Source organism: Perognathus longimembris, chromosome 6 (assembly GCF_023159225.1).
Source record: "Perognathus longimembris pacificus isolate PPM17 chromosome 6, ASM2315922v1, whole genome shotgun sequence".
NCBI lineage: Eukaryota > Metazoa > Chordata > Mammalia > Rodentia > Heteromyidae > Perognathus > Perognathus longimembris.
Window position 1 is genome coordinate 65783922 of NC_063166.1, and position 24339 is coordinate 65808260.

The window sequence follows — 24339 nt, forward strand, 5'->3', positions numbered from 1 at the left end:
CTTGAGCAAAAAGAAGCCAGGGACAGTGCTCAGGCCCTGAGTTAAAGCCCCAGGACCTGCAAAAAAAAAAAGATAAGTCTCTGAAATACATTTTGTTCAGTTCCTGGCATACTAACTATTCTGAAATGTTGATGGTTCATTTTACTGTGAGTCAGCTCAGAGGCCACCCCGCCCCATGCTCAGAAACCCCAGCCTCCTGCTGTCAGGAGTCCATTGTTCCTGCTTTCCTGTGTGTCCGGCTGCTTCACCAGGAAGGTACAGCCCAGCCTCCCCTCCTTGGATAAGTGATAAGCATACTTAGCTGGGCACTACCAGCAGGTGTACCCACTGCAGAGGGGAGCCCTGAGCCGTGGGTCCCCAGATGATGCCCTAAGATTGCTCTCTACTCCTGTCTCCTCCCTAGAAAAAGAAGACATTGGCGCAATCAGGGCTTTATCAGGGCAGCCCTCGTGCCTAGGCCCAAGTAGACCCAATCAGATTTCTCAAGATCCTAGTGCTTCTCCCTGCCTGACCCCGGACTGCCTTCCAACATCAGGCCAAAAGTAGGTGAAAGGGTTGCTTGGGCAGCTTTCCCAGGCTGGCAACAGGACAAGACCTAGATGCTGGCTTCTGCCTAATTGCTGTGTGGCCTGAGGCAAGGTCCTGCCAGTCGGCAGCCCATTTCCCTCTAAGGGCTGCAGGAAAGCGGGTGCCGCTCTTCCCGGGCTGTGAGCTTCCTGGATAGCTGGGGTTACATCTGTGAGAAGCTAGGCTCACACATTAATGGGGGGGGGGGGTCACTGGGAGGCTTCTCCTGCCCTCTCATTGCTCTCTGCGTGGAGGGGGAACTGGGCCAGCAGGTCCTCTGCTTGTGCTCCCTCACAGAGTGGATGCCACTTCCCCAAAGCGCTCTCTTTTCACACTGGGGATTCTGCCTCAGCACATGAGTTCCAGGGACCCACTATTCAGTTCATGGCAGCTGTAGCCAGGGCCATTTGGTATGCCTTTCCTTCTCCAGGTTCCTCACTCCCCACGCAGGTCCTCTGCGTAGGGCTCTGGGGTCATCTGTTCCCCTGGGATGACCGTGAATGTCACCCTCTGTGTATTTCCTATGTTCCACATTCCAGGCACGTGGTGGACAGCACTTCCCTGCCCCTCTGCGATCGGGCTGAGGAGTGGCACTCTCACAGTGTTTGCTGTCAGAGAGACCTCTTTCCCTCCTTTGAGATGGCAGCTGTTCCAACACCACCCCTTCCAGGGCCTGGAGGAGAGACGGACGCCCCTGCTGCTGTAGGTGTGTGCCGGGCTAAATCTATCCTCTCCTTTGTGGAGAGACTAAGCCTTTCATCCCCTTATGTGTTCCCCTATCGCTCTCAACACATATCTCTGGCCAGTAGGAAGTAATTCAGGAGTGAGGGCCACGGGTAGCCTCGGGCAGCATGTGGCTGCGAGAATGCCCTTCCCCCTCCCTATACTCGCCTAGGAGGCTGGGTAAGCATGGACACCTCAGAGAAGCTTCAAGAGCTTTTCCGTTTATTCAAGGGAGGAGCAATCAGACTTAAAGCAGTAATGACGAGGGAAGGGGAGGGACTGACCAGGAGCTAGACCAAGAGCAGCGCCCTAGGACCTCCCCCATGGGCTAACGTCACTTCCCACAGAACCGCCTTCTGGGCACCCGACTGCGCCATTATGACACACATACTCGCAAACGAGAGGTGGGGCTGGTTTGGCTGTCTCTTCCAGTTTCAGACCCAGGAGGTGAGACTAGCTAGCAGCCAGAAGTCCCAGGTCTTAAAGGTATAGCCATCCCCTACAGGTGTGCACAAGAAATAAGTGTGTTGGGGGCCACAAGTGCTCAGGGCTCCCTGTTGGTACAGCATGGAGCCTGCCTTTACTAGTACAAACATTGTAAAAGCAACAGCAAGAACAGAGTTGAGAGATAGCGTGGAGCTTGTTTTGTCTTAGGAGCCCAAATGCCCATAGGGGATATGGACAAGCTCTGGGGCCCAGCGGGGACTGAGTGGCATTGATGTGGCTCTTGGTGGGACCTGAGAAGATAGAGTTGGGGAACATCTAGGATAATCCATCTAACTTGATCCTCAAACGAATATGCCAACAGACTGAGAGAGCAGTGGCTTAGTGGCATGGTCTGGCAAGTAATTTTGGTACAGAACCAGATTCCTGATTAACAGACAAGAAGACTTAAGACCCGGTAAGAAGCAGGATTCTCCATTTGGGGCTCTTCCATACTCATAGATGCCTTCAGGCTGGGAAGGAAGGCCTAGCAGGCACAGAGTCGGAGGGATCAGCCTGGCCCCTGCCCTAGGCACACCTGAGCAAGGGAGGCTGAGACTGCGTGCCTTAACTATCAAGCACTTCAGTACTGCAGTTGATGGGCTGTCTGCCAGCCTGTATGTAGCTCTACATGGAGGCACAATTCCATTCTTTTTTTTTTTTTTTGGCCAGTCCTGGGCCTTGGACTCAGGGCCTGAGCACTGTCCCTGGCTTCTTCCCGCTCAAGGCTAGCACTCTGCCACTTGAGCCACAGTGCCGCTTCTGGCCGTTTTCTGTATATGTGGTGCTGGGGAATCGAACCTAGGGCCTCGTGTATCCGAGGCAGGCACTCTTGCCACTAGGCTATATCCCCAGCCCCACAATTCCATTCTTACCATCCAATAAGACTGGAAGGCCCACCAAGGACCTTTTAGTGGGATTCCTTAGCTGTACAAAGTAGAGGCCCAGGCCCCTTTGTCAGTGCTCAGCTAAAGCCCAACTTTGCTACTGTTGGCTGTGTTGGCCCTGTGCAAGGAAGGAGCTGTCTCCGCACCTGGGGATTGCAGTGAAGAGTAGAGAGCAGCTTCCAACCAGTCCCAGCAGAGCACGCAGCACGAAGGAGCAAAGGAGCTCCGTTTCTGTCATCAGTATCCCCCTGCAGGGCAGCTGCACAGCAGGTACATCTGCCTGGGCTGTGCCACGCTTGCAGACTCTGTGCAGAGGCCCAGAGTGCACAGCAGCCACTTCTTTGCCTAGCAACTGTTCTCCCTTCTTGTATGAAGAGCGCCTCCATTAGCACTTGAGCCAGACGACTTGGTGTTTGTCCTTGGCAATCAATGAGACCAACATCCACAAAATCCAGCTGTGTCCTAGACACTTTACCTAACTCCTCTCATTCTGGGGAAAAGCCTGGAAAGCAGGGACCCAGGGAAATGGCAGCTCAGAGAGGTACAACATCAGATCTGGGACTCATATCTGACACCTCAGTTCGACCTTTTTAAGTCAGAATGGATATGTACATTTATAACTGTAGTCAGCCTTTCATTCATGTATTTATCCAGTCAGTTTGTACTGAGAGTCTGTCATGGGCCAGGCACAGTGCTAGGCCACAGAGGTAAGAAGCCCACAGAACAAGGCTCTGCCACGAGGGAGTACCTATTCCAGATGCACAGGGGTGTCACCTCATGGGCCAGCTCCAGAAACAGTCATTGTGTGCAGTGTTATGGTGAAAGATTCTGAGTAGCTGCTGGGCCCCGTGGGAAGGGGGTGCAAGTGAGCCATGATGCTATTAGGGAGTTGCTGGCCACCTGTGTTTCAAATCTACTTGTGATGTTCTTGCAAATCTTTAACAAAACAGAAATATAACCTGGTCAGATCACAGGTTTCGGCAGATCTAGCAGCCAGGTCTTGCCCTCAGGGAAGTGAGGTGTGAACAATATAAGATGATTCTTAAGGCATGGAACAGAACAGTCTGCCCGAGTCAGAGGTGAAAGGCCACGGGTAGTCATGTCCCCATTCCTGTGATTCATTCCTCGTACTTGGCTGTAGGCTTCTCACAAGCCAGCAGTGTCTCCTCCGTGAGAAGACTGGGATCTGCCACGAAGGGCTGGTACAATCTGCCCAGGCACATACAGGGCCCGTGACGTGGGCCCACTTGGCCTGGCACCAGCCCTGATACTCACTCCACCCTGAGTGGGTGTGCTGTGTCAGACCTCATGGGACTGGCCCAGGACACATGTTCTGGTCCCTCCCCAGGTACTAAGTGTGATAGGCACCCTGGTCCAAATTCAATGGGAATCCCTCCTCTTTTACTGTTCAGTGTGACTTGTACCTGATCTATTGGGATAATACATGGAAAAAATTTTTCAAAATTTAAAAGGCACTAAAAATGTTCTATAAAGAGAAAAATCTGCCAGGTGCTGGTGGCTCATGCCTGTAATCCCAGCTACTCAGGAGGAGACCGAGATCTAAGGATTGGGGTTCAAAGCCAGCCCAAGCAGGATCATCTATGAAACTTATCTCCAATTAACCAGCAGAAAACCGGAAGTGATGCTGTGGCTCAAAGTGGTAGAGTGCTAGCCTTGAGCAGAAAGGCTCAGGGACAGTGCCCAAGCCCTGAGTTCAAGTCCTATGACCAACAAAAAAGAGAAAAATCTCCTCCTACTCCAACATAGAGTTCCTTGATTTTCCTTCCAGGAGCCTGCCTACCAGTCAAGCATCCTTAAAACAACTAATGTTCTCCATCCTTACAAAAATGGTGAGCAAGAACTAAAACCTATAAGAAAATGAAAAAAACAACAACCAAAACAATCTAACTTGAAAAAGAAAAAAATTACTACCATGGAATACTTACAAAAGTAAAAACAGAGAAGTTTAGTGAGGGCTGGAGACATGGCAACAGACAGGGCTTGCCTAACCTGTGAGGCCCCTGGGCTTCCTCCCCGCACCCATCCATCCCTCCATCCAGAGCTACAGGCTTGGCATTTGGGTACATGTCCCTTTAGAGTGTCTGTAGTATACATTGCTTTGAAAACAAAACACAAGAGCAAACAGTATTGATCTTTCAGGATCTTACCAGTATCTTATTCTCTATGACGTCAATGGCTTGAGATCGTCCACAGATGATGACTAATTTAGCCATTTCACAGAGACAGGCATTTGGGGTTTCCACAATGTCCTCACTGGGAGACTTCCACAGGAAATGCAAGGTCCAGTCTACGGCTTCTTCTTAACCCCAGGTCACCCACCTAAGGTTCCTCCTGTCCACTCAGCACTCCAATCGAAATACAGATTTCCTTGAGAGGCCTAGAAGCCCTGGTTCCCACCCACTCAGCAGTCAGCTGGGCATCCTCACTCCACCTTGGACCTCAACTAGGGCAAAGGCCTCTAGTGGGTATGGTGACTGCCTTGTTTACTCAGCCAGCGGGACCTGAGCCCAACCCAGTCCAAGGTGAGTCACCTGAACCGAAGGCAGGCACCACCCTTCCCAGAGTAGAACCCAGCTGGGCCAAAAGCCATCACCACCTTCCAGAGGGAAACAGACTGCCTTGGCAGCGGCTGGAGGACACGGCAGCACCTGGCCTGCAGGTAAGAGAGGCCTGTTCTGTAGCTGGCATGGGATGAGACCCGCCCGTCCAGTCATCTTCTCTCCTTCTTCTTACCCTTCTGAGACTTCGCAGTGGTCTCCTTTCCAAGTGCTTCCCTCCAGGAGAGAAGTGTGAACTGGACTTTGTTCTCCTCTGAACCCCAGGCCTGGTTTGAAGACTAGCATTTTCTTCAATGGTCCCTGCTTCTATCCTGGCTTCCAGTCTGTTCTTCAAACATCAGCTAGGGGCTTGTTCCATGAGCTCTGAGCCATGCCATGAGGTCCTGGAGGCAACCACTCTCACTCCTAAAAGCATGGCTCTCGGCTTAGGTAATGCTAGTGCTGAGGGCAAAGGGGCTGTTTCCACACAGAGTGGGGAGCCCAGGCCTGCGGTGGTTACTTCCTTCTGTCTGAAGCTGATTCTACTTCAGCAGCAAGGGGGAATGTGCTGGGACCTGGGCTAAAGTCCTCTCCTCTCTGTGACTTGGAGACCTCTCTGGAGACTAGGTGTTGAGAAGGAATCTGAGGCGTCAGGATGTGTCCTCAGCACATCCTTAAAACAACTAATGTGACCCAGCCTGGCTATACCCAAACTAGTAAGCTGTGCACCCCACCTCCCATCTCCAAACCAGCCGGGGATCAGATACATGGAAGGTGGGCCATGGCTCCCACTCTGTCACTCCAAATTCCCCAGTGGGTTCCCGTCACACTGGAGGAAATGCCCAAGTCCTCACCAGGATCCTTGGGCCCTGTCAATACGTCCCCCAAATCCCCACCACCACCACCACTGCGCCTCCTCTGAATAGATGACTTTGGTCAGCTCCCACCTCAGACCAGTGGGAGTGCAACCAGCTGGCTGCAATGCTCTCTTCCCTACCTGCCCATTCAGGCCTGCTTTCAAATGCTCCCATCCTCCCTGTGAAGCTCCCCTTCTTCTGCTTCCTTCTCTCCTTAGCGCAGATACCACCCGACAGCTCACGAAGGCATGGGGTACGTTAGAAAGCTCCTTCCTCTAGGACCCGCCCTTCAGCTTATACCTCGCTCACTGCTGACAACCTAATACTGTACTTGGACTTGGGGGACTCCGTAAATATGTGGTGGGTGAATAGCTATTATTGCCTTTAATGAGGTACATACTGTGCCATATGCTTTCCATACATATCTCTTTCAAAAATAATCTACCATGCCCAGATAACTGTGATGCGTCTGTTATCTATATTATAAAAGAAATGACATTCAAAAGGGACAGTAGATCTTAGCCCACTCCAGCCTCCTTCTCCAGTCCTTGTTCCTGCCCTGCCTTTGTTCAGTAACATCTGCATTTCTTGAAACCCACAGCTTTTCCCCAGCAGGCAGAACATCCCTCAGTGTGTGGAGGGTGAGGGTGTGTGTGTGGGGGGGGGGGGACCATACACGGTGGCCTAGCAACAGCCTCTTCCTTTCAGACTCAGCAGATCCTGGGGCTAATTTGGCCTTCCAGGAGCTGTTCCCCCGCCAGGCTCCCCCACACTGCCCTCCCACACAGCCTTCTGAAGGCTGGGTGAGTTGTCCATAGAACAAGTGGGTGTCTCAGAGCTTCAGCTTTTCAGAACAAAGTGTTCTTATTCTAAGTTCAGGTGGGGGCTGAGGACCCCTTTTCATCTCCCAGGGCCCAACTGCTGCATTGTTGTGGGTGTTGCTACTGCTCAGATCAAGAAGTATAGACACTCAATGATAGCAATCTGCAAAGTGCTGGGGAGAGGAAAATCCCTTGGGGAGAGAGTGTGAGATGGATTCTTTTCTTTCAGGAGTGAAATTCACTGCAGGAAGCCATTAGCACAGAACTGAGTAAAGTCTTCCACTATCATACTGTAGGCGCCAGCAGACTTTCCATCTACCTCAGCAAGGTTGTGTTTTCTTCTCCCTTCCTGGGCCAGTGTTATTTTTCAAAGGTGTTGCTACTAACCAGTTATAAACACAAGAGGAATGGGAAAAGTGACCATGTCTAGGTTTTCAGGTTTTCTCTCCCCTTTACTTTTCCTTTTCTTTAAGAAATAGTAACTTAATACCTACTCTGTGCCAGCACTGCACTCAGTACTGGACACTCAGAAGTGAGTGGCATTCTGTGACCAATGAGGATGGCAAATGTATCATATCACAGTGGAACTGCAACCCCCAAAATATGGGAGGGATTGCTGTGTTGTTTGTTGTTGTGGGGGTAGGGGGGACGGGGTTAGTTAAGGCCAGGACTGGGGTTTAATGAACTCAGTGCCGAATGCTGTTCCTTAGCTGTGTGTGTTTGTGTACACGCGTGTGCACCAGTCCTGGGACTTGAACTTAAGAGCCTGGGAGCTATCCCTGAGCTTTTTGTTCAAGTCTAACGTTCTACTACTTGAACCACTGCTCCAATTTTTTGGTGCTTAAGAGGGAAAAGTCTCATGGACTTTCCTGCCTGGGCTGGCTTTGAACCGCAATCCTCAAATCTCAGCCCCTGTGCAGCTAGGATTACAGGAGTGAACCACTGACACCGGCCTTTATTCCTTAGCTTTTTTGCTCAAGGTTAGTGTGCTACCACTTGAGACACAGCTCTATCCTTGGCTTTGTGTGTTCTTCAGGGAGCTTAAACTCAGGGCCTGGGTGCTGTTTGGGGGCATTTTTCCCCTCTCTAGGCTAGTGCTCTACCACCTCCACTTCCAGCTTTTTAGTGGTTAATTAGAGATGAGTCTTTGAGACTTTCCTGCCTGGGCTGGCTTCGAACTTCGAACCTCAGGTCTCAGCCTCCTGAGTAGCTAGGTGATACTGGTGCCTGGAGAAGTTGGTGTTTAGGAGCATTTGTGGAATGATGAATGGGTGAGTGCATACGATATTCTGGTCCAGATAAAGGAGGCTTGCCCATCGTCAGGTGTGTGTGTGTGATGAATCAGGAAGGGGGTAAGGATGACATTCAAGACAGAGGGAACAGCACCTGTCAAAGCACAGCAACATGAGCCAGCAGGTTGAGTTTTCAAATCAGCAAGTGGTTTGGAATGAATGAAATGCATGGTGAGTAGGTGAGGTGAAATGTGAGACATTACCAGTGCTCAGTCATGAGACCTGCAATGCCGCTGAAGTTTGGTAAGAGCCGGGCATGGGATGGCATCAAAAGGAAGGAAAAGCAGGAGCTGATGGAAGCTCCCCCATTTGTGGCTCAATCTCCTGGGTGAATTTGGTGTGGCGGCACATCTGGGGAAAACGTCAGGATAATCTGGAGGTAAATAACTATCCCAAAGGCAGCTGGACTCTGAGGTTGGGCCTCCCCATGGCTGCAATAGCATAGTTCACTCAAATGGGGTGTAAATTCTCCCTCCTTCACTGACAGTCAAGATCTTTTGGCTTCCTCCAGAAGGCTTCCTTCTTCCTTGCTTCCCTGTCCTTTTTTTTCTGCAACCCGTAGGCCAATTACCAGATTCCCTTATCACAGGAGTGGATCTGATTCCACAGTGAGAAGTGATCTGCCCAGCCAAGCTCAATTCCCCTTCTTCTTAGGCAGCAGGAGCCTGATCTGCATGGGGTGGAATGGGGAAGGGCATCTGCAGCTGGGCCACTGGGTCAGGAGTCAGACAGGGCCTGGGTGGAGGGGGGAAAGGGGGGGGGGGGCGCTGCTGGCTATCTGCTGTAATTCCAACTACTCAGGAGGCTGACATCTGAGGTTCGCGATTCGAAGCCAACCTGGGCAGGGGAGTCACCAAAAAAGCCAGAGGTAGAGCTGTTGCTAGTGGTAGAGCACTAGCCTTGGGCAAAAACCAGCTCAGGGATGGCGGCGCCAAGGCCCTAGCCAGACTCCCAGATGGGAGGAGGGAGAGAAGGAGGGACCTCACCGCCGTGGGTGGGGAGATAACACAGGGGTCCCGAGGGGGAGCCTCAGAAACCAAAGCGGGGCAGGAGAGGGGAGGGAGCCCCCCTTTTCCCTTCTCCCCTCCTCAGTACCCAGTACTCAGGACCCAGCGGCTCAACCGCACCTGCGTAACCCACGAGTGGCGCCTAGAGGCCAAGGGGGAGCGGGAGCCGGGCCGTACGCTGTTGCGTTACCTGCAGGACGCTTGGGGCTGGATGGCGTCTGGCAAACCCACCTAGCCACGCCAGCCCGACGGCGAAGAGGCCGCCATGGCCAGGGCAGCCGCCCCGGGGCAGCCTGGGAGCCTCGCGGGAAGCGCGTGCACACTCTGGGGTTGCGCATGCGCCCTCGCCGCCGCTGCCGGAGGGGGCGGGGGAGGCGTCTCGCGCAGGCGCGATGGCAGCAAGCCGCTACATCTCTTCCGGCGGGTTGAGTCCCGCGGTGATGTGGCCGTAGTTTGCTTCTTGGGGCTCGAGTGACAGATAGCCGCCCGAGGCGCCCCAGTGCGGGCAGTAAGCGCCCGATTGCTTCCATTTCTCCGAGGCCAGCGCTTGAGGCAGAGGGAAGGGGCGGATGCAGAGTACTCCACGGTTCCAAGTCAGGTGTGGTGGTGCACTCCTGTCATCCTTGTATTTGAGAAGCAAGGGCTGGAGGATCATGAGTTCGAGGCCACTCTAGACTACCTAGTGAGACCCTGTCTGCAAAAAAAACCCCCAAAACCAATCGTATACCTTGTCTATAAAAGAGAAACGAGGAAAATGACGGCAATCTATAATGAAAGAATATGCATTGCACAATCTATAATAAAAGAATAAGCGTTACCCTTGGGGAAGCTTGGTAGATTTCAGCTCCTCTGTGCTTGTGCCTGAGGCACAATTCAACTTTGCCGATAGTTTACATTTGGCCTCTGAGTCAAAGGGATGTATTTGCCTATGAACATGAGAGCTACAAACGATGGTAGATGTGGGTGGACATGCTGTTGTGACTCACCTGTGGTGGGCAGGGCCGCAGTGATTTTCTGAAATCACAAAGAAAACAAAACATAACCCTTCCCCCCCCCTTTGATGACTTGGGTACAAGTATTTCTGCAGAGCAGCGTATAATAAAACCAGAAATGTTTCATTATGCTTGCATACAACATGTAAGCAGGGACTTTTTTTGGGGGGGGGCTACTTTAGTCGGGGAGGGGGAAGGACAGTTGCAGGTTATACAGCAAAGCGGACAATTAGAATTGCCCTTAATGTTGAAGAAGTCCATATCTAAATGCTGGCACCATTACTCTATCAGGTGAAAAAATTTCTAAAAAAATGCCCACACAGATTTCCAATCTGTCCCTTGGAAATCTACCAATTCGTTCACATCACAGCTTTGGCCAGCTACATGTGCTGCACATTGTCCAGTGAGCAGAAATTGTGTGTTGGAGTGGACCTAGCCCTTGCCCCTATGAAGTGGGGTGCAATGTCAGAAAATACCCAGTTATGAATCATATAATCTGATAAATATTTGACAACAGATGCAGTTCGGGCCAGGTCTGCATACACAAAAAGAACCACCCAGCTGGGCAGGGGTCACCTGGCCTGGAAAAGCTAACCACAGTAGCAGTATTTTATTGTTTAAGGAGATACAGAGGAGAGAGCTGTGTCTAACCAGGAGACAAGCATGACTGAAACGCCCCTGGTGCACAGTCGACACTGATGAATGAACTGCTGGATGATCGCTGGCAGGAAGCCAACCTCCGCCATGTAGTGAACTGCTGCAAGGCAGGGAAGATAGGTTTCCTGACCTCCCTACAGTGGGAACTGGGCCCACATTTAGGACCCAGAGGTGTTGAAAAGGTTCCAGTCTAGAGCAGTTTCTAGGAATGGATCTCTGGTCCTGCACTCTTCTAAAAGGCAGCTAGCTGCTCAGGGCTTCAAGGTTAGAAAAAGGAGGTTTCTATCTACTGTGACTGCATGCACCTGGTGGCCAGGCATGGTAACTGCTGAGCTCTGTGTCAAGATTTTAAAAAGTCCCTGAGTGGCACACTGAGGAACAGTCCCCAGGCAAAGGGGTCTCTTCCTCCTACTGGCCTGAAGGAGGCCAGAGCTTGACTCCCCCGCCCCCTTGGAAATTCCTGTCTCTGGGTGGTCATTTCACTGCAAAGTTCAGCCTAGGGCAAGGATCTGGCACTCGCTGCCTCAAGGAACCAAGCGGGCGATGCCAATCAATGAGCCTGGCTAGATATTTGGAGCCCGAAAGTCAAGCGTATCCCCATGTGATTTTTTTCCACTGCCTTACTAGACTTTTTTTTTTTTGATAGAAGTTAGAAATGAAGAATCTCTTATTCCCAATTTTTGTTGTTGTTGTTGTTTTGGTTTGGTTTGGTTTTTTTGCCAGTCCTGGGCTTGGACTCAGGGCCTGAGCATTGTCCCTGGCTTCTTTTTGCTCAAGGCTAGCACTCTGCCACTTGAGCCACAGCTCCACTTCTGGCCATTTTCTATATATGTGGTGCTAGGGAATCAAACCTAGGGCTTCATGTATACGAGGCAAGCATTCTTGCCACTAGGCCATATTCCCAGTGTTTTTTTTTTTTTTTTTTTTTAAAGAATAAGTGTAGTTTATTTATTTATTTATTTTGGCCAGTCCTGGGCCTTGGACTCAGGGCCAGAGCACTGTCCCTGGCTTCCTTTTTGCTCAAGGCTAGCACTCTGCCACTTGAGCCACAGCGCCACTTCTGGCCGTTTTCTGTATATGTGGTGCTGGGGAATTGAACCCAGGGCCTCATGTATACGAGGCAAGCTCTCTCGCCACTAGGCCATATCCCCAGCCCCATTCCCAGTGTTTTTAATGTTGGCATGGATTCAAATTTAAAGAACAAAACGAGCCTGGGACAAGCTCATGAAACATGTTTGGACTTCTAGTCCTTGGTTCCATCCTAGGAAGTAGTCTTAGGATATCAAAGTTTTGCTTGATGAGGTTGCGAAGGGAAGTCTAGGCCAACGGCTTGAAGTCTGCCAATATTACTGCCTCGCCTCCATGTTCAGGGTTGGCTCTTCTACAGCCAACTGCCCCTCCTCTACAGATCCTTCTTCTACAGCTCCTGCCCTTCTGGGACTCCCAGTGTGACGAGGCAGTGGGCCAAGTAGAGGAAACTGCAGAGGTTTTGAATACTCAACGAGGGGCGAGGACAGAAGGGAAGGGACACAGGGAGGACAGATCACAGCAGGCTTTCTCTAAGAAGGGCCCCCTGATTTGGGAGTTGAAAATTATTAGGGGTTATCCAGGCAAGGAATAAAGGCCTAGAGGCAGGAAAAAATAACATTATTCAAATATCCGAGAGTAGCTCATTGTGACTAGAACTGAAAGTGGGGGTTGGGAGAAGGATAAGTGGTAGGAGAACCAGGCTGTGCCTGCATAGAAGTGTCACTTGGTATCACTGGGTACTAGTTACCTAGGTGACTGCCTAGGTGTGAGAGACCCTAGAAAGCAATGGGAGCTGGGTATGGTGGTGCCCACCTGGAATCCCAGCTACAGAGTGAACAAGCTACTTTGAATCCAGCCTGTACCAGGCCTAGCAAAACCCTATCTCAAAAACTAAAAACAAGCTGGGCACTGGTGGCTTAACACCTGTAATCCTAGCTACTCAGGAGGCTGAGATCTGAGGATCAAGGATCCAGCCTGGGCAGGAAAGTCTGTGAGACTCTTATCTCTAACTACAAAAAAAAAAAAAAAAAAAAAAAAAGCTGGAAGTAGAGCTATTGCTCAAGTGGTAGAGTGCTAACCTTGAGCATAGAAGCTCAAGGACATCAACCAGGCCCTGAGTTCAAGCCCCAGGACTCTCACGCACAAAGCAAACCAAACTAAAACTAAGGAGACCAGGGGTGAAGGTGAGTGTGTGTGCGCGGGGGAGGGGAGCAATTAGTGAGAGTGTGGCTCCAGTGGTAAGGAGTGGTGGAGTATGGGGCACCCTGGAGTCTGCAGCTACTCATCTGTGTGGCAGCTTCAGTTCAGAGTGGCCAGAACTCCCTATTTTTCAAGCTCAGTGGAACATTAGATTGTCACACACAACACCCTGAGGCTGGCAATTAGGTCACTCATTAAGGTCTGCAAGGTCAAATACAACCTGGTGGGCGATCGGATGCAATCGCTGGAGAAAGCCGGGCGTCCTTCTGGGCCATTTTAGAAAGTGCAGGCTAGATTGAGCAGGCAGTGGGGAGCCACTGAGGGCCTCTGAGCACAGACACATCACCCTGGCTTTACCCTGGGAAAGGCCTGGTGACTGCCATCCGGAGAGCAGCAAGAAGGGCAGCAGTGGCCCATTGGGTGATGGTTGTTGTGGCACTGGAGAGGGACAGGGAGATGAAGGATGTCTGTATTCCTTTCTTCCACACGGGAGCAGGGGACTTGATGAGAGGTAGAGGCACAGTGGGTGTGGGAGGAGGAGCTCAGCAGCGAGGCCAACTGGGACACAGGGACAAGGAGCAGTGACATGTGGATGCCCTCAGTGCCTGCAGATCAGCAGGAAGGTGCCCCGCTGAGCTGATCCTGGACAGGGGCCTGCACTCATTCCCACCCCCGCTTCTGCCCACTTGGCAGCCTCTGCCACCAGTGGGCATTCCTTCATTACATGTACCTGTCACATGTGGGCACATGTGTCACAGGACAGTTGACAAGGTGGGTCTGGCCCTGAGCCTGTCCCAGAGGCCAGGGCCCCAGGTGACAGGGCATTGACCTCTCTGGAAAGCCTGTCCAACTGGAGCTAAGGGTGAGCAGGAGGTAGGGCAGAGGCATTGACTGGAATGGATTGTCCCAACAAAGGGCAGGTGGCATGACAGAGCCGGGGGCAAGTGGGAAAAGGGAAAGAAGTCTGCAGTAAGTCAAAAGAGGAAAGAAGGAAGAGAGGGAGGGGGGAACGGGGGAGGAAGGAGAGAAGGAGGGAGAAGGGGGCTGCTCAGGAGGAAACAATTGGAACCTGTCTGGGCATCTTGCTTGTGGGCTCTATTGATTCTTTCCTGGAATGATTAGAAAGCATTAGTAAGCCAGGCACTGGTGGCTCACGCCTGTCATCCTAGCTACTCAGGAGGCTGAGATCTGAGGATCAAGGTTCCAGGCCAGCCTGGGCAGGAAAGCCTGTGAGACCTTTAGTTCTAATTAACAAACAGAAAACCGGAAGTGGCACCGTGGTTCAAAGTGGTAGTGCACTAGCCTTGAGCCAAAGGGCTTGGGGGCAGTGCCCAGGCCCAGAGTTCAAACTTGGTGACTGACAACAACAAAAAAGCAAGCAGTGGTGATTTTCACAGCACCCCTCTGCCTGCAGGTCCTCCTTCCCGTGGCGTAACACTGTTGAATTTAAATTCTGCCACAGTTTAGCGGGGTTTTGAGGTGCTGGAGCTTGAGCTTGGGGCCTCAGTCATTGTAGGCAAGTGCTCCACCATGAGCTACCTCTGCCCTGTGCACAGGGTTTCACAAATTTCCATGGGTCATCACTTCAGCTAAGATCCCCATTGTTCCAGAAGTGCACAGTGGAGCTTATATACCAAGAGGTGGGTGAAGGTGGGACTGGAGGATTCCAGGGTCTTACTACCTGTCTACTTTATTCAGGCCTGACCCACTCAGGGTGATGAGTGATGTGTGCAGACTCTCATGTAGGCCTGGCATGCAGGTACCCAGTTTACACCTGCTAGGTTGGACTTGGGGCTTGCACAGTCCAACCTCATTAGCCCAGCTGACTTTTAACACAGGGTAGGGGAGGATGTAGCCCATGACCCTGCCTTTCTAGCCAGCCTGTGGCCCCTGTACCTCCCACTCTCTAGCCCTGGGCACTTTCAGAAGCAGCCAAAGGCAGGTGCCTGTGCTTCCTCTCTGGTAGCTGGGGACTGGGTGGCATCTTCATCTCTCCTTACCCTCTGCATTCTTCAGGGCGCTTCGGGGAGCAGCCATGTCCACCCTGTACCCATCTCTGGAGGACCTGAAGGTAGACCAGGTGATCCAGGTAAGCCGGCAGGCTGGTGAGCTGTGTTGCCTGGTGGTGGCCTTGGGGTACTACAGGCTAAAGGAGACTCGTGGCAGTGGGTGTTGGGGATGGGGACACTTGGCAGCCTCAGATACACCTGTCACGCCCATACCTGTCCTGGCACCTTCTTTACAACTCCACTCCCACAGACAGACTCCATACCCCAAGGCCAGCTTCTACACAATGCCAGCCCAGCAGCCAGAAGCCTTTGCACCCCTCCACCCCAGCCCCGTGGTTCCAGAGGACTTTGAGAATTTGAGTCTTTCCACTGAGAACTTGGTTGCTGTGAACAGTAAATCCATGGTCATGACCTCAGGAGAATCTTCTCTAAGAAAGAGGCACATTAAAATACACACACACAGCCGGGCACAGTGGCTCATGCCTGTAGTCATAGCTACACAGACAGCTAAGATCTGAGGATCAAGGTTCAAAGCAAGCCCAGGCAGGAAAGTCTTATCTCCCATTAATCACCAAAAAGCCAGAAGTGGCACGGTGGCTCAAGTGGTAGAGTGATAACTTTGAACAAAAAGCACAGTGCCCAGGCCCTGAGTTCAAGCCTTAGGATTGATGTGTTCATGTGTGCCTGCACACACACACACACACACGATAGTGCATTTATAATCGATGTGCAATGATCAATCAGGGTGACTGGCGTATTCATCACCTCAGACACTTATTTATTTATTCATTCATTCATTCATTTACTTGGTGCTGATGTGAGGGCTTGTACTCAGGGCCTGGAAGCTGTCCCTTAACTTTTTTTTTCAAGGCTGGTGCTCCACTGTTTGAGCTACAGCTCTACTCTGGCTCTCCCCATCCCCCCCCATTAATTGGAGATAAGAGTCTCCTAGACCTTCCTACTTGGGCTGGCTTTGAATCTCAATCCTTAGATCTCAGCCTCCTGAGTAGCTAGGATTAAAAGCACGAGCCCCTGGTGCCTGGCTATCATTTCTTTGTACTGAGAATGCTCAGAAGCCTCACCGTTAGCTAGTTTGAAACATTCAAGTATTTATTGTTATCCGTAGTTACCATTCTGCACAATGGAATATGAGAAGCTACCACTCTTCTGCAGACACAGTACACAGTATCCATCAACCATCCTCTCTCCATACTCCCCCTCCCCATCAGCCTCTGACAAACATTTCTTCATTCCTTCATTCATTGTGATCCGAGACCAGGACTTTACCTTGGTATCTGACACTTTGGCTCATTTGCCAGCGCCCTGCCACCTGAGCCACATCTCCAACCTCCCACTTCTATTAATTTTTAAAAATTCTTTAAAAATAGCATATACTGGGAGAGGTGGGGGGAAAATGAGGGAGTGAGGAGGAAACAAGTTGGATAAGAAATGTACTCACTGCCTTACATATGAAACTGTAGCCCCTCTGTACATCACTTTGACCATAAAGAAATGAAAAAAATAGCATGTTTTCATTCATTAATACAGAGGAGTGTCAAGATGATGTTTCCACACATGTACATGATGTGCTTTGATCTCAGCTGCCGCTAACTGGCCCTCCTTGCTCTCTCCCAGGCCCAGGCCCAGGCCAGAGCCTCGCCCAAGATGCCTGCCCTGCCTGCCCTGTCCACCCCAGTCCCAGAGGCAGCAACTCCTCCTCCTTCAGGTGAGCAAGCCCACCATGGTGGCCATCCCACGAGGCACCCTGCTGTGCCCGGCAGTGCTGGAAGGGACTTGGAGCCTCCTACTGGCAGGACTGGGGCGTCTCTTCACCCTGGTCGCAGGACATGCTCTCTCACCTCCGCTGGCCACTTCCTTCCCAGAGCCTGCCCGGCACCTGCGACGTTGTGGGCGCTACATACACCTACCACTCACTGGAACCCTTGGAGGGGATACTGGGAAAAGCAACTTAGTGAAGCAGGAACGGCTTAATTTGGGGGCACCTGGCCATCTGGGGAGACTGGGATGTTCGTGTGGCCCCTAGAAGTGCTCCTGGCAGTGTGGAATCCTGATCAGTGATAAAATCTTGAATTCAAGACCCTTCTCCTCCCCAGTGTGCTGCTGCCCTTGGCTTAGGAGCCTGGCCCCTGCCCACCCCCCCCCCAGTGGCCTGTGAACCCCTTGAGGCCCTGCACCTTGCAGTATCAGCTGTCTGGTACAAAGTTAGCTGGATTCAGTACTACCGTAGGATAGGAGGGACTCCATGGTCCAGGCTGCTGCACCTCAGACCTTCTGCAGAGATGACCCTCATCCCCAGTGTTCTTGAGAATGAGCAGTAGCCCTGGGCTCCCTGTCTTACACAAAACATGCAGGCTGAGAGGGGCCCTTAGGTGACATCTTTCTTCTTCCTCCCCCTTAGTTTTGTACCCAAACCTGGCGGAACTGGAGAACTATATGGGTCTTTCCCTCTCCAGCCAAGAAGTCCAGCAGAACTTGCCTCAGACTGCAGAGGAGGACAGCGTAGGTACCCGCCTCCAGCCTGGGGTGGGCCCCGGATGGCCCCATCCTCTTCCTCTTGCTGGTCTTGGTTGGGGTTTCACCATTTCACATCGTCTCTGCCCTTTGATCTGTGGCTTCAGGCTGCTGGCCTGACCCGGGACAAGGAGGGACCACGTTAAGCACTACATGCCGTCAGACTTCTTCTCTCTGAGTCATTTTAAAACTCCTCCCTGCAGCTCCCAGGGATTATAGATGGGCACCACCATGCCCAGCTTGTAGTTCAATTTGAGGAAAGTTAACAAATTTACTAGTTTGTTTTTTTTTTTCAATTTATAGATAGGAAGACCTCAGTGTTTTAGATCTTTGTTAAGGTTTATCAGTATTTTGTCTATTTGGGGCATGTAATTTTTACACACATTTTCTTAAATTTATACCAAATTATACCCTTCCCCTTCTTTTTAGTAATTATAAGTGGTATGCGTTTTTATTTTTAAAATGTTTGCAGTCATGGGGTTTGAACTCAGGGCCTGGGTGCTGTCCCTGCGCTCTTTTGCTCAAGGCTAGTGCTCTACCGATTTCAGCTACAGCTCTACTTCCAGTTTTCTGGTGGCTAATTGGAGATAAGAGTCTCATGGACTTTCCTACCTGGGCTGGCTTCAAACTGATGTCTTCAGATCTCAGCCTCCTGAATAGCTAGGCTTACAGGTATAAGCCACCAGTTTCTGGTTGATATATGTTTTGTTTTGTTTTGTTTTTTAAATGTTATACTTATTTTATTTTATTTTTTGCCAGTCCTGGACCTTGGACTCAGGGCCTGAGCACTGTCCCTGGCTTCTTTTTGCTCAAGGCTAGCACTCTGCCAACTTGAGCCACAGTGCCACTTCTGGCCATTTTCTATATATGTGGTGCTGAGGAATCGAACCCAGGGCTTCATGTATACGAGGCAAGCACTCTTGCCATTAGGCCATATTCCCAGCCCCCTGATATATGTTTTAAATGTCAATTCTTTGTTAGTATATAGAGATACTTTTGTTTTTGTTTTTGATACGGAGTATCATTGTTGCCCAGGTTGGCCTTGAACTCCTGAGTTCAAGTGATCCTCCTGCCTCAGCCTCCCTAGTAGCTGGGACTATAGACATGCACCACTGTATGCAGAGCCGTTGATTTTCATGTATTGACCTTGCATCCTATGACCTTGGTGAGCTCATTTATTGAGTCTAGAAATCTATTTGTAGACTCCTTAAGATTTTCTGCCATTCACCTATGAATAGGGAGGATAGCTGTATTTCTTCTTTTCTGTTCCATATGCTTTTTGTTTTGTTTTCTTGCCTTATTGCGTTGGCTAGATCTTCTGGTCTTGTGTTTAAAAGGAAGGTAAGCACAGACATCTTGTCTTGCTCTGAATCTGATGAGAGATACTTTACATACTTTTTGTTAACTTTTACATATTGGATTAAGGTTTGTTTTTTTCCAAAACAAAAATTGGATCAAGAGGCTGGGAACTTGGCTTAGTGGTAGAGTGCTTGCCTGGCATGCATAAGGTCCTGGGTTCAATTCCGCACCACCACATAAACAGAAAAGACCAGAAGGGGTGCTGTGGCTCAAGAGATAGAGTGCTAGCCTTGAGCAGAAAAAAGCTCAGGGACAGTGCTCAGGCCCTGAGTCCAAGCCCCAGGACTGGGGATCAAGCAAGTCCTCCTTTCTTATTCCCTCTTTCACTGATCATTGTTTACTTAGAAATCATCTTTCCATTGTAAAGTGATCTTTCTTGATGCTAATTTCCTCCTTTTTTCTGTAACCAGTGAGATCCCCTTTCTGGTAGCCCTGCCTCCCCTTTTCTTCCTATGTTAGGGGCATGGACTTTGTTGCCCTCTAGTGGCCTCATGAAGTCAAATCCCCTGTCAGATCTGTCTGCGCTCCTCAGTGGAGAAATGTGGGGTCGCCAGGAACTGTCACATCCCACTTTGCCCATCCTTACCCAGGCCCCAGGGACCCCTGAGGCACAGCCCCAGGGACCTGGCTTACCTCTTCCCTGGTGTCCGCAGACGGCAGTCTCCAGCCCCTGGCCTGGCCAAGTGGTGGCACCCGTGTCGGGGAACAACCTGGGTGTGCGCCGTGCAGAGATCAAGCCTGGGGTGCGCGAGATTCACCTGTGCAAGGATGAGCGGGGCAAGACTGGGCTGCGGCTGCGGGCCATCGACAAGGTAGGTGCAGAGTCATCCCTCCAAGGGCGTGGACCTCATTAGTGCTGGACAGCGCCTACCACATCCAGTGTGCAAGGGCTCCCGACTTAGGGTCACCATCACCCAGCAGGTCAGGACTGGCAGTGCCCCGGGGGGGGCCTCCTTTCCAGAGGCTGAGGGCTTCTGTCCACAGTAAGGAGGGTGCAGAGCCCGCCTTTAACCCTGAGGCCCCCAGGCAGCCAACACCCTGCACCTGTCTCTCCTGGGCTCCTGTCGCCCAGAATCTCCTCTTTCCTATGCCTCAACTCCCAAGCTTCCTGAGGCTATTTTTGTGCCTGTCCTAGGACTTGAACTCAGGGCCTGAGCACTGTTGCTGAGCTTTTTTTTTTCTCAAGACGAGTGCTCTACCACTTGAGCCACCAAATCACTTCCATTTTGGTGGTTAATTGGAGATAAGAGTCTCACAGATTTTCCAGCCTGGGCTGGCTTTGAATCTTGATCCTCTGATCTCAGCCTCCTGAGTGGTTAGGATTACAGGTGTGAGTCACTGGCCACTGGCTTTCCTGGGACTTTATAAATGGTAGCAGCCAAGAAAGCCTTTGTGAGAGGTGGTGCAGTAGAGCGGCTGGGGGATGGGACCACCCGGCTGGTGCTGACATTCTGTTCTGGTGCAGCCTGGTATGTTTCCTCCCCAAGAAGAACACTTGAGCATTGGGCCAGCCCTGCACAACTATGGTCCTGCCACCCCCACCCCCAAGCTCCAGATGACCCGAGGTGTGGGGTGGGGGAGAGGGGAGCAACAGGTGGGTGTGATCAGAGCTCACCAGCCTACAAGGGTGCTGATTCTAGGACTCTGCCTTCCCCAGGGGCTTTTTGTACAGCTGGTCCAGGCCAACACCCCCGCCTCCCTGGTGGGCCTGCGCTTTGGGGACCAGGTCCTGCAGATCGACGGACGTGACTGTGCTGGCTGGAGCACAGACAAAGCCCACCGAGTGATGAAGAAGGCATCGGCTGAAAAGATTGTCATGGTTGTTCGGGACAGGTGAGTAGCTGGGCTTCAGGGTCCTCTCTGCCCAGGTCCAGCCACATGGAGAGGCCAAGCTCACTGTCCCTCTCTTCCAGGCCATTCCAAAGGACGGTCACCATGCACAAGGACAACCTGGGCCATGTCGGCTTCGTCCTCAAGAAGGGAAAGGTGGCCTCGGTGGTCAAGGGGAGCTCAGCAGCCCGCAACGGGCTGCTGACCAACCACTATGTGTGTGAAGTGAACGGGCAGAACGTCATCGGGCTGAAGGTAGGCGGAGACCACACACTGCCACAGACGGCAGGCGTGGGGAGAGGGCTGGGGGAGGGAGGCTCTGGGCTGCACAGGTTGCACAGGCAGTGGTCCCCACCCAAGCCACAACCGCCTCACCCTAAGCTTTCAATAGGAGTGTGCATCAAGCCCCCGCCCCCCATTACTAGCACAGAGGGGGACAGGTGGGGAGCGGCCGCCTGGATGAGGACACAGGGCACCACCAGCTTACTGCGTGCGGTACTTCTAGTTGCACACCTACCCTGTGCACTCATAGGGTTTCTTTTAGAAACCTTGTTCTTTGTTCAAGGGTGGCGGGGTGAATTTTATCTTTCTTTATTTTTGTTGGTAGCTGGTTCGCGGAGCTCTGTCACTGAGCTTTTTCCGCTCAAGGCTGGTGCTCTACCACTTTGAGCCACAGTGCCACTTCTGGTTTCCAGGTGGTTAATTAGAGATAAGAATCTCATGGGCTTTCCTGACCAGGCTGGCTGTGAACCTTGATTCTCGGATCTCAGCCTCCTGAGTAGCTAGAATCCCAGGCGTGAGCCTCCAGCACCTGTCTCTGAGGGCCATTCCTAGCCTCGGTTGAGGGGTGGAGGAAGAGTCCTTCTCCTGTGGCTGCAGCTTCTGTGGTGTGGAGCAGGGCTCCTCCAGTAGATGTGGCTGGGTGGCTGCATGTCACTCCACAGCTGCTGTGATTCTGCTATCACATGGGCGGCTCAAGGCAGCCTCATGACTTTAGCAGCTGATCTACCAGAGTAGGACAGAGGGACAAAGCTTGTCCCTCGACGGAGGGGCTCAGATAGCTGTGCTTCTTGAGATCACTTACCTTCCACAGTGTATTTATGTCCTTCCCGTGGCCGTCGCTAGTCCTGTCAGACAGATTATATCTACATGTGAAGTCAGTAGGCCTTGAGAATGCCAGGGTTCTGGCCACGGCTGTAGGAACTGGCCAGCAGGTTTTGCTGGGAGGCTGTTTGATTATTTTCTTTCACAATCTAAATGGCTTCTGTAGGCTTCCTCATTTCCTAGCTGATGTTCTCAGTTTTTTTTGTTTTGTTTTGTTTCTTGTTGGTCATGGGGCTTGAACTCAAGGCCTAGACCCTGTCTCTGTGCTCTTTCACTCAAGGCTAGTGCTCTACCACTTGAAGCCACAGCACCACTTCTGGTTTTCTGGTGGTTCATTGGAGATAAGAGTCTCGTGGACTTGCCTGCCTGGGCTGGCTTTGAACGGTGGTCCTCAGATCTCAGCCTTCTGAGTAGCTAGGATGACAGGTGTGAGCCACCCATGCCTGGCTCTTGAAGAAGTATTTGAGGAAGACTAAGTGGCTGGCTCAGTGTGTGCCACTGGCTCGTTATTCTCTGTGTCTTGAGCTAGAACCCAAGTGTGATAGGGGTCAGCAAGGTAGTGTGTGGCCAGGCCACACAGCTGACCTTGAAGGGGAGGGTGGGGTATGTCATGCTCCTAGACTCTGAGCGCATCAAGCAGGAGACGCATGTCCTTGCTCCAGTGAGATCCTAGGTGACCCCAGGCAGCTTGGCTTCTGTAGGCAGTTGTCCATGGTGTTGATTACAGCGGCCATGCTGACTAGCCACAGAGAGGGCCCTCACCCTCAGGGAAGCCATTCATACACCTTCTTTCCAGGACAAGAAGGTTACAGAGATTCTGACCACAGCTGGAGACGTCATCACCCTGACCATCATTCCCACAGTGATCTACGAGCACATGCTCAAAAAGTAAGACTGCCCTCCCCCCCAACTCTAACTTCCACCCCGCCCCCACCAGGTGGCTTCTAGTGACTTCTTAGAAGTGAGGGGTGAAGATAACCCCCTGGATTGCAATGCTCTGGGGTGGGAGGACAAGCAGGGAGCAGGGGCTGCCGGTTTCCAGCCACTGTCTCTGTTCTTCCATCTAGGTTGTCCCCAACGCTGCTCCACCACACCATGGACCATTCCATCCCAGACGTCTGAGGCCACAGGAGGACAGCTCTGCCTCCTTCCTCCTTGCAGGGAAAGGCAGTTGTCCTCAGATGACAGGTGGCAGCTGGCCTGCTACCTGAGATCCGGGCTCTGAAGTGGGCGGCAAGAGTGTTCCAGGTGGGTGGACATCAGAGGGCAGGAGTCTGTCCTGGGAGCCTTGGCATTCTAGCTGGGCCTGGGGAAAGGGCAGAGTCCCCAGGAAGCCTATTCTCTGCACTGTTTAAAAGCAGGGCACGTAGGCGGGCCTGCCCAACACTCCTCAGAGTTGTGGCTGGGTCCCTTTCAAAATTCTGTCTCTACCAGGAAAAGCAGCTACAGGACGTGAGAGCAGAAGTATGTTCTTTGTGAGAATATTTAGTTTTTCCTCTTATCACTCTTCATCACAGACTGCATATAGATTATACAGTTGGAAACCTTTACTGTCTTTTAAATAAAGATCTTGACTATCATCCTGTTCCCAAAGTTATTGAAACGTTCCAGAATCTCACTCCCATGACATGCAGTAGAGTTGCTTCCCCTGCCCCATCCTGGGGCTTAAACTCAGGACCTGGGTGCTATCCCTGTGCTTCTTGTGCTCAAGGCTCGCTAACACTGTACCACTTGAGCCACAGCTCCACTTCTGGCGTTTTTAGCAATTAATTGTAGATAAGAATCCCATGGACTTTCCTGCCTGGGCTGCTTTTGATCCTCAGATCTCATCCTCTTATATAGCTAGGATTACAGGTGTGAGCCACCTGAGCCTCGCATGCTTTTCTTTTAAACAGTGGTGAGAGAGGCGAAGGCCTTTCCTAAGCCGTCTCTGGGAGTGGTGATGTGGACACATCCATCACAGGTGATCACATGGCACATGCTTGCCTGCCAGTCACACAGAGATGATATCTTGGGTATTGGGGGGAGGAGGGGCTGGTAGAGAGAAGCTAGTTCAGGGCCTGTAAGGAAGGAGGAACTGCAGTATCCTTATAGTGCCCAGCAGGATCTGACACTTGGGGGGTTCTGGGGGACAGAGAAGGTTCTAGACCCCGTGCCCGACCTAGGTGGACAGTAGTTTCCCAGCCCCATGTAGCAGAGCCTGGTAGGACTGAACCAGCACTCAGCCATCTGCTGCCCCTGTGTTGGGCAAGGATGGTATGAGCTCCTCCACTGCTCTTCTCACTCCAACTCAGAAAAATGACACCGTATGAAGAGACACACACAAAGGCCACGGGGACTTGCTGTGTGTTCATGCTTTAATTCAGAGCTGTCTGCCGCAGGTACAACTCTGTGTGAACAAAAGGACAAAGGAGATGAGAGTCGAGACCCCT

At 51.6% G+C, this 24339-nt stretch overlaps 1 protein-coding gene across 1 annotated transcript; it reads left to right on the forward strand.

Moving 5' to 3' along the window:
- Positions 1-4711: 4711 nt before the first annotated feature.
- Sdcbp2 (syndecan binding protein 2) lies at positions 4712-23587 on the forward strand. Its single transcript, XM_048348942.1, has 9 exons — positions 4712-5340; positions 15090-15162; positions 16724-16808; positions 17502-17602; positions 19627-19785; positions 20631-20806; positions 20887-21058; positions 22704-22795; positions 22975-23587. The coding sequence occupies exons 2-9, from the start codon at positions 15109-15111 to the stop codon at positions 23027-23029; spliced, it is 894 nt and encodes a 297-aa protein (XP_048204899.1). The 5' UTR covers positions 4712-5340; positions 15090-15108; the 3' UTR covers positions 23030-23587.
- The last annotated feature ends 752 nt before the right edge of the window (positions 23588-24339 follow it).

Excerpts from the sequence above, each read along its gene's own strand:
- Sdcbp2 (XM_048348942.1), top strand. The coding sequence starts at position 15,109 with ATGTCCACCCTGTACCCATCTCTGGAGGACCTGAAGGTAGACCAGGTG. Across the intron at positions 15,163-16,723 it reads AGGTAGACCAGGTGATCCAG|GCCCAGGCCAGAGCCTCGCC; the intron begins GTAAGCCGGCAG and ends TCCCAGGCCCAG. Across the intron at positions 16,809-17,501 it reads AGCAACTCCTCCTCCTTCAG|TTTTGTACCCAAACCTGGCG; the intron begins GTGAGCAAGCCC and ends CCTCCCCCTTAG.